This window comes from Micromesistius poutassou, assembly GCF_964030765.1.
Source record: "Micromesistius poutassou genome assembly, chromosome: 23".
NCBI lineage: Eukaryota > Metazoa > Chordata > Actinopteri > Gadiformes > Gadidae > Micromesistius > Micromesistius poutassou.
The window spans coordinates 458369-468368 of NC_140293.1; the positions used below are offsets into that span (position 1 = coordinate 458369).

Sequence of the window (10000 nt, forward strand, 5' to 3'; positions counted from 1 at the left end):
ACACATCGATCCCTCTGTACATACATTTTCTCTTGATGTTCTTTCATTCATTTATATATTAGTAGTAGTTCAAGGAAGAATCTCATTATCTCTCTCTCTCTCTCTCTCTCTCTCTCTCTCTCTCTCTCTCTCTCTCTCTCTCTCTCTCTCTCCCTGCTGTGTGTCTATGTCTCTCTACCCAGTGTGTGCGGACCCTGTTGGGACACACGGGCGGGGTGTGGTGTAGCCAGATGTCGGTTGCCACGGTGATCAGCGGCTCCACGGACCGGACGCTGCGCGTGTGGAACGCCGAGAGTGGGGAGTGCGTGCACACGCTCTACGGCCACACCTCCACCGTGCGCTGCATGCATCTCCACGGCAACCGGTACAACATACACACACACACACGCACACACACGGGTGGACACACACTGGCAGATGATGTGATGTTACGCAACATGTGTTGTTTAGAATAATAGCACTTCTATACTTTAGTAGAAGTTTACTATAACAAAATATGAACTGTGTTCTCATCCTCCTCTCCTCTCCTTCCCTCTTCTCTCATCTTCTCTCCTCCTCTCGTCTCCTTCTCTATCCTCCTCTATCCTCCCTTCTCGTCCTCTCCTCTCCTCTCTCCTCTCCTCTCCTCTCCCCTCTCCCCTCCTCCCTCCTCCCTCCTATCCTCCCTCCTCTCCTCTCTCCTCCTCTCCCCTCCTCCCTCCTCTCCTCCCTCCTCTCCCCTCTCCCTCCTCTCCCCTCTCCCTCCTCTCTCCTCTCTCCCCTCTCCCTCCTCTCCCCTCTCCTCTCCTCTCTCCTCTCTCCTCTCTCTCCTCTCCTCTCCTCTCTCCTCTCCTCTCCTCTCCTGTCCTCTCCTCTCTCCTCTCCTCTCCTCTCTCCTCTCTCCCCTCTCTCCCCTCTCCTCTCCTCTCTCCTCTCCTCTCTCCTCTCCTCCCCTCTCTCCCCCCCAGGGTGGTGAGTGGGTCCCGGGACACCACCCTGCGTGTGTGGGACGTGGTGACGGGTCAGTGTGTGCACGTGCTGACGGGCCACGTGGCGGCGGTGCGCTGCGTGCAGTACGACGGCCGGCGCGTCGTCTCCGGGGGTTACGACTACATGGTGAAGATCTGGGACCCCGAGACCCAGACCTGTCTACACAATCTGGAGGGACACACCAACAGGGTGTACTCACTACAGGTACACACACACACACACACACACACCTGTTTACACACACACCTGTTTACACACTACCAGTACACACACCTGTGTACACACTCCTGTGTACACACTAACGGCTACACACTCTGGAGGGACACACCTAGTGTATACACGATCTGCTCACTGCAGGTACACACACCTCTTTACACATGCACACATCTTTACACACACACACGCGCGCGCGTGCGCGTGATGTGTGATCATCTTACATGATATGTGATAACCGGATGCATCTCATCCCTCTCTCTCCCTCTCTTTCTCTCTCTCTCTCTCCCTCTCTCTCTCCAGTTTGATGGTGTGTATGTGGTCAGTGGGTCGTTGGACACGTCCATCAGGGTCTGGGATGTGGAGACAGGTATATACAAAACATATCAGCCAACTACAGTTCTATATGTAGCATATCATTGAATTTAATACTCCACTATACTAGAATATACTATCAGAGCACGACAGCACTAGCACTATATTTAGCATACAATTTCACGATATAAATTGATATTCTAGAGTATACAATTTGAGTACTTCAGAACGAGCAGTTCATGAAGCACATATCTACATTCAAGTCAGGACTATACTAGACTTCACTGTCAGAGTTACAATCGATCGCAGCACGGGGGCACAGGTGACCTCTAAGCCCCGCCCCTACAGGTGGGTGTGTCCACAAGCTGACGGGTCACCAGTCTCTGACCAGCGGCATGGAGCTGAGGGACAACCTGCTGGTCAGCGGGAACGCAGACTCCACCGTCCGTGTCTGGGACGTCCGCACCGGCCAGTGTCTCCACACCCTGCAAGGTACCGGTCCACACTGCTGCGTGCGTGTGTGTGTGTGTGTGTGTGTGTGTGAATACGTCCGGTGGGGGTTCTGTTAAACACAGGGGTCCCGGGTCACCACGGGCTCTGATGACGCACGGTTCTGCCTCCAGCCAGTGCGGTTGCGTGTGGTTCTCTTCACGGTGCTGCTGTGTGTGCCTCTGCAGGGCCCAACAGACACCAGTCGGCGGTGACCTGCCTCCAGTTCTGCCGAGGTCTGGTTCTGTCCAGTTCTGACGACGGGACGGTGAAGCTGTGGGACCTGCGGACCGGGGCCTGGGTCAGGGACCTGGTGTCCCTGCAGAGCCAGGGCTCTGGTACGTGTATATACACTACATACTGTATATATATATATGTAAACTACATGCACACACTACACAGACAGGTGTCTGGTACATACACATTATATAGCAACACTACTATATACATATATGCATACATAGTACACTACATATATATGCATACATAATACAACTACACATATACACTACACAGTCAGGGCTGTGGTATGTACATATCTTTAGAAAATAAAGCCGCAGCACGCGAGCCGTAAAAGGGGGTTTTATGTTTCAAAATACCACAAATAAGCCACTCCGTAGAACAAGCCGCATCTCATTATGAATCTTTGCCCACAACGTCCGTCAGTAATTAAGAGATAATGCTGATTAAAGCTTAGTGAAACACTGAACTTTTTGACCGATTTAGAAAACAAGGCAGCTTTTTTTTTTTTTTCTGCGAGCAATTCGTTTGAACGCTGAGCCTTTGAAGTGTCGTTCATGGACCGGGAGCAAAGTGTGGAGAACAGTCTTCCTTGTTTTTTTGTGCAAGGAAGACTGCCTTTTGAAGTTGAGTTGGATCAATGGTGACATCAAAGTTATTACATTGATCCAACATTTTTTCCAATGGGTGTAAAGCACAGTGTCATCTGCATACATCACAACAACGTTGCCAACAGATGATAATCACTTCAGTATAAACTGAAACACAATGGTCCTAGAATGGAGCCTTGTGGTGCAGGCTGTTAAGTGTGATTATTCATGCCTTATTAATACACACTACAATTACATACATACATACATACATACATATAATGTAACTATGTTTATATATAGAGTTTTGTATACACACTCATAAATAGCCTTTCCACCAATCCCATGCCTTCTCTCTTGCCAGGTGGGGTTGTGTGGCGAATCAGAGCGTCCGACACTCGGCTGGTCTGCGCTGCGGGCAGCCGCAATGGAACAGAGGAGACCAAACTACTGCTGCTGGACTTTGAGCCAGAGGAGAGAGGAGGAGACAAGTGAGGAGGAGGAGGAGGAGGAGACAAGTGAGGAGGAGGAGGAGGAGGAGGAGGAGGAGGAGGATGCTAAAGCTGGAAGATGAGCTGAATGTATAAAGAGTCTTAATGTTTATTGTAAATACCAAGACGACTCCTCTGTGACCAAAACCACATGAATGTTCCTGGACCTTAGTGACCACTAGGTCCAACAGAGACTGACTGAGTGGCTGGCTAACTGGCTGGCTGACAGACTGACTGACTGACTGACTGACTGACTCACTGGCTGCCTGGCTGACGGATGGACGGACAGATTTCTGTGAAACTATAAAAATAACTGTTTCTATGGCGTGGAAGAGACGGCGATGATGCTAAGAGGCATTGTGGTTGGTGGGACCTGATCGACCTATGACCTCCAAGGCCACCTCCTGGTTAGACCACTCCCCATATCCTAGGCCCCTCCCATTCTGAGATGGTGCTATGGATTGTGCGGAGGGAACACTGGTTCCTATATATCCTTCCAGAAAGGTGAATTGGGATGTGGTTGCCAGGCAAGGGCTGTGACCAATCAGGGGAGGTTCCAGCTACTCTCCATCCTATGATGGTGTAAATATGTGTGTGCCAAAAGTGTAATATTGTAAATATTGTAATTACAGAATGTACATACCCAGGATTTATAAACTACAAACAGAGACTATTGTCATGCAGGTGAAATGATGGAGGGATGAAAGATGAATAAAGATGTTGTCTTTTATATGGGAGCGTCTCAATCATTTAACCTCCTTTCACCTCTATACAGCCTTCCTATTGGTCAATGTAACGAGGGGCGTGGCTTGTAGTACTGCAGGGTTGCGTTGTAAGTGGGTGTGTGTGTTGTCCTCTAAGAGATATTCTATTATACCGTCCATGACATTTCCCCCCCACCCCCACACACACAAACACACACACACACACAAACACATCAAGACTAATGTGATTGGTGTGTTGTACAGTAGAGCAAGATGGTCTCTCATCACACTGAAAGCTTTTATTAACTTTCCCTCGCTCTATCCTTCAGCAAGAGAGTCTGTGAGTCCCTCTGTTTTTTCATCCCCTCTATGATAACATAATCAAGATATATTTTATATACTGTATGTATACATATTATACTAACATTTAAGCATATATTGTTGCTTTTATTTCTAGGCTTGGTTTGTAAAACACACACATAAAAAACATACTTTGAATGGAGCAGTGCAGCTTGGATTTTGGTTCCTACGGCAACAGAGAGGAATTCTGGAGTGACCTTTTGTTTTTAATATCTATTCCAATATCAAATATCTATTTCAATAAGACACATGACCGCTTCAATGAGTTTGATTGTCAAAATGCATTTAATAGTTTTCGGTTTGGCCAAAGTTTATTCACAGAATACAAGGAAAGGAGAAAGTGAGGGTATATAACACACACAATAAAGACACACACAAACATTTACATTTACATTTAGGGCATTTAGAAGACGCTTTATCCAAAGCGACTTAAAATAAGAACATTTGTCAGAACCATGAAATAAACATAACATAAACATAAAATAAACTAGACAGACAGTACATTCTGACCATATACGTCCATGGCTGTTACAGTCACCATAGTAACAGCAGCATTTTGAAGGGTATCAGTCAACAGTAACAGCAGCATTCTAAAGGGAATCAATCACCATAGTTACTGCAGTATACTAAAGGATATCCATCACCATGGTTACAGCAGAATTCTAAGGGCTATCCATCACCATAGTAGCAGCAGCATTCTAGAGGGTATCCATCGCCATAGTTACAGCAGTATTCTAAAGGGTATCCATCACAACAGTAACAGCTGCCTTCTGAAGGTAATTCCGTCACCGTAGTAACAGAATTCTAAAGGGTTTCCATCACCATAGTAACAGCACCATTTAGAAGGGTTTCCGTCACCATAGTAACAGCAGTATTCTAAAGGTTAACTATCACCATAGTAACAGCAGCAATCTAAAGGTTATCTGTTACAATAGTGAACACAGTTATGTTCAACATAGTGCAAATAAAGGGCACTGCTCTGGGGATTTCATTGGTTTAAATCAACATTTACCAGTAAGTTACAAAAGGGAAGATAAAAACAAAGTTTAAACAAAGGAAATCTACAAGAATAGGACGTAACATAGAATGATGTTCACATTCTTGGTCTAACTCTGTATTCTAAGGTTCATTCGGAGTAAGGCTGTTTCTGACACAATATTCTTCAAGCCTTTTCCTCAAGAGTGTTAAGCCACATACTACGTTCCACAGTATCACAGTCAATCTATGAATCTCATTCAATGTCTTCAAAATACTATTCTGTTCAAATTGATTCCAATAATCTGTATTCAAATATATAGAAATGTAAAGAAATGTAATTGTATACAATATACAAATCATTACTTCCAGGCTTTAATTGTATACAAATTAACTGTAGCAGCCAACTGTGGCACACACATATTTACTACAATCTATACCGGGAGATAACTAGTACTACCACACTGGGAGCTGACCAGAATAACCAGTACAACCAGCATAAACAGTAAACCAGTAAAAGCAGTATGTTATGATATTATGTTACTAGTTATAACCAGTATAACCAGTAATTTATAGTGTGATGTTACTGGTTCTGACCAGTGTAACCAGTTAACCTATGCAACCGATCTAGCCAGTATAATAAATATGGCATGGTGTGAAGCTATGTCATGGGGGTGGTGCTACCAGTTCGGACCAGTATTACCAGTATAACCCCTATATCATGGTGTGGTGCTACTCGTTCTTACCAGTATAACCAGTATAACCCGTAAAGCATGGTGTGTTGCTACTGTTTCAGACCAGTATAACCAGTATAACCAGTAGGTCATGGTGTGACGCTACTGGTTCTTACCAGTATAACCAGTATAACCAGTATAACCAGTAGGTCATGATGTGATGCTACTGGTTCTTACCATTATAACCAGTATAACCAGTATAACCAGTAGGTCACGGTGTGACGCTACTGGTTCTTACCATTATAACCAGTATAACCAGTATAACCAGTAGGTCATGGTGTGACGCTACTGGTTCTTACCAGTATAACCAGTATAACCAGTATAACCAGTAGGTCACGGTGTGACGCTGTGCTCCTGGGCCAGGGCGGCCAGTTCTTTGAGGAACTCTCCGTACAGGACGACGGCGAAGACCCTGGTCTTGTCCTGGGGCTCCATGGGCGGGCAGGGGGGCAGTGGGGGGGCAACCGTCCCGCTAGGAGCTACACAGCACAGCAGTATGAGTCATTACATACGTACTGTTACCTACACCACACAGCAGTATGAGTCATTACATACGTACTGTTACCTACACAGCAGTATGAGTCATTACATACGTACTGTTACCTACACCACACAGCAGTACGAGTCATTACATACGTACTGTTACCTACACAGCACAGCAGTATGAGTCATTACATACGTACTGTTACCTACACCACACAGCAGTATGAGTCATTACATACGTACTGTTACCTACAGCACACAGCAGTATGAGTCATTACATACGTACTGTTACCTACACCACACAGCGGTATGAGTCATTACATACGTACTGTTACCTACACCACACAGCGGTATGAGTCATTACATACGTACTGTTACCTACACCACACAGCAGTATGAGTCATTACATACGTACTGTTACCTACACCACACAGCAGTATGAGTCATTACATACGTACTGTTACCTACACCACACAGCAGTATGAGTCATTACATACGTACTGTTACCTACACCACACAGCAGTATGAGTCATTACATACATACTGTTACCTACACCACACAGCAGTATGAGTCATTACATACGTACTGTTACCTACACCACACAGCAGTATGAGTCATTACATACGTACTGTTACCTACACCACACAGCAGTATGAGTCATTACATACGTACTGTTACCTACACCACACAGCAGTATGAGTCATTACATACGTACTGTTACCTACACAGCAGTATGAGTCATTACATACGTACTGTTACCTACACAGCAGTATGAGTCATTACATACATACTGTTACCTACACCACACAGCAGTATGAGTCATTACATACGTACTGTTACCTACACCGCACAGCAGTATGAGTCATTACATACGTACTGTTACCTACACAGCAGTATGAGTCATTACATACATACTGTTACCTACAGCACACAGCAGTATGAGTCATTACATACGTACTGTTACCTACACCACACAGCAGTATGAGTTATTAAATATATTCTCTTTGTGCCTTCACCCAACAGTAAGTACGAGTTATTACATATATTCTGTTAGTTTGAGGGTTTCTAATCACTGCGTAGGGCCTGCGGTATATAAAAAATATAATGGCTCACAACAGGCATGAAAAGAGAGAGGCCATGGCATGGGCCCCGCCTCCATGCCAGTGAGAGGCATTTGATTTTTTTTATTAAATTGACGGGCCCTTTGTCATGCCAAAGCGTGTGTGTGTGTGTGTGTGTGTGTGTGTGTGTGTGTGTGTGTGTGTGTGTGTGTGTGTACTTTGTCAATCTCACCTCCGATCCTCTGGTCCTTGGCCAATAGGAACCTCCAGGCCTGTGTTACTATGGAAACGTAGTCTGGTCTGTCGGACATATAGTTCTCTATCTGCACACGCACTGACGACAGCACCTACACACACACACACACACACACACACACACACACACACACACACACACACACACACACACAAACACAAAGATCCCAGATGGTTAAACCTAGCCGAACATGTATGTTTCATGTGTTTGAGAGTTTGTTTATGTCAAATCGAGTTATCAATGGAAAACCGTCTCAGATGTTCATTGCTCATTTTGTGTGTTAGGAATGTGATTGAGAATACAGGAAGCATCTTTGGGTTGACATTCACCTAATACTCTCTGCCTAATGCTGCCCCCTTGTGGACTAGAGGTTCACAGCGTATTGCCATAGGACATATCAGATATGTAGCGTAAATTAGTTTAGTACTAGTGTGTGTGCTTGCATACGTGTGTGTGTGTGTGTGTGTGTGTGCGTGTGTGTGTGTGTGTGTGTGTGTGTGTGTGTGTGTGTGTGTGCGTGTGTGCTACCTGATAGAGTGTGCGGGTGCTCGGTGTGTGTGTGTTGAGCAGGAAGGATCGGAGCAGAGGTTGCGGGTACGAGGCCAGCTGCGCCAGGATGCCCGTGAGCAGCAGGTTGACAGCGATAGAGTTGTCCAGAAGGTTCTCCAGCCGAGAGAGCAGAACGCTGAGGAACGGACCTGCAGGTACAGGACACATCCCATAATGAGTTACAGTATAACACTGACCTGCAGGTACATGTTACATCCCATAATGAGTTACAGTATAACACTGACCTGCAGGTACATGTTACATCCCATAATGAGTTACAGAACACTGAACACAGAAGCTTTATCTAAACCAACGATAAGCTTAGAGGTGCTGTAGGTTAGATTTACGAGCTGTTATTTGAGTGTAACATGTTAGAAATGCCAGAGACATCTGTCATTGGATAATAAAATTAATATTGGAATGCTTTGTGAGAGTATCTGTTTCTAGTTTACTGCGCCTCACTCTCCATAAGGCCATTTCGTTTTTAGACCAATCCCGGCATATTTCTGACCAATCAGGGGATCTCTTCCCTTGTGGTTCAGGGATTTTTTGTCAATCACAGGTGCATGAATGCAACACTTCTCAATGGTGGAAAACATAGGGAGTGAGCAGAGACTGAGGTGTCTTTGGTGTTGTTACATTCAAAATCTTCCTCTCTCTGTCATTTTCTTCTTCTACAGCAGCTTAACCTCTCACACATTCATCATCTGATGGGACCTGACCTGTAAAGGAAATGCCTTGTTCCCTGCTGCCACTTCTCCTCTCCTCCTCTTCTTCCTCTTTCCAAGAGTTAAAGTCCACATCCTCCTCAAGCCCCTCCTCTTCCTGTTTCTTCCTCAGTGCTTGGACCCGTCTCCTGAATGTGACGAGGTCACTGGGGTCGTGGTCGTGGTGGTCGGGGTCAGCGTTGGGGTCCCTCCCCAGCCACAGCATCAGCTCATGGTACGCAGACAGGAAGCTGTCACCGGGCACATCCCCTGTCACCAAGGACTCTGTGTCGTGTGCGTCACGGTGCGTGTTGTGGCGTGAGTTTGGGTGTGGATTTTGGTGCGTCTTTCTGTGTTTGTTTACGTGTGTGTTAAGGTGTGCGTGGTGTGCGTCGTTTGTGTGTGTGCTGTGTTGCGTGTTCAGGTGTGCGTCTTGGTGTGTGTTGAGGTGTGCGTTTGTGTGTGTGCTGTGTTGCGTGTTTACGTGTGCGTCTTGGTGTGTGTTGAGGTGTGCGTTTGTGTGTGTGCTGTGTTGTGTGTTTAGTTGTGCGTCCGGGCCAGACACTGTGACACCGTTGACGAGGGACTGGCACCTCCTCCCTCCCCTCTCCGGTCTCCTCGTCTCCTGGCCTTGTCTCCTCTCCTCTCGCGTGGCGTCTTCGCTCTGTCGCCGTGACGACATGATATTGTTCACTGTTTCCGCCACACTGCGCACCTGTGGTGGCGCCAAGGACATGTTAGCTCTCTGGCTACTGTTAGCTCTCTGGCTACTGTTAGCTCTCTGGCTACTGTTAGCTCTCTGTCCGCTGTTAGCTCTCTGGCTACTGTTAGCTCTCTGGCTACTGTTAGCTCTCTGGCTACTG

At 46.1% G+C, this 10000-nt stretch overlaps 2 protein-coding genes across 2 annotated transcripts in view; one reads left to right on the forward strand and one right to left on the reverse strand.

The window, feature by feature from the left end:
* LOC311368644 (F-box/WD repeat-containing protein 7-like) overlaps positions 1-3311 on the forward strand; it is a gene marked incomplete at both ends in the record, with an annotated part of 11659 nt that extends 8348 nt beyond the window's left edge. Inside the window, 6 exons of the mRNA XM_084487446.1 lie at positions 183-364; positions 948-1173; positions 1486-1552; positions 1846-1989; positions 2175-2324; positions 3181-3311. Coding sequence (XP_084343572.1) covers positions 183-364; positions 948-1173; positions 1486-1552; positions 1846-1989; positions 2175-2324; positions 3181-3311 — 900 coding nt within the window. The remainder of the gene's footprint in view (positions 1-182; positions 365-947; positions 1174-1485; positions 1553-1845; positions 1990-2174; positions 2325-3180) is intronic.
* Positions 3312-6413: 3102 nt separating this feature from the next.
* Positions 6414-10000, reverse strand: part of LOC311368645 (FHF complex subunit HOOK-interacting protein 1A-like) — a gene marked incomplete at both ends in the record, with an annotated part of 10770 nt that continues 7183 nt past the window's right edge. Inside the window, 5 exons of the mRNA XM_084487447.1 lie at positions 6414-6559; positions 7858-7972; positions 8410-8579; positions 9153-9407; positions 9768-9852. Of these exons, the coding sequence (XP_084343573.1) occupies positions 6414-6559; positions 7858-7972; positions 8410-8579; positions 9153-9407; positions 9768-9852 (771 nt within the window). The remainder of the gene's footprint in view (positions 6560-7857; positions 7973-8409; positions 8580-9152; positions 9408-9767; positions 9853-10000) is intronic.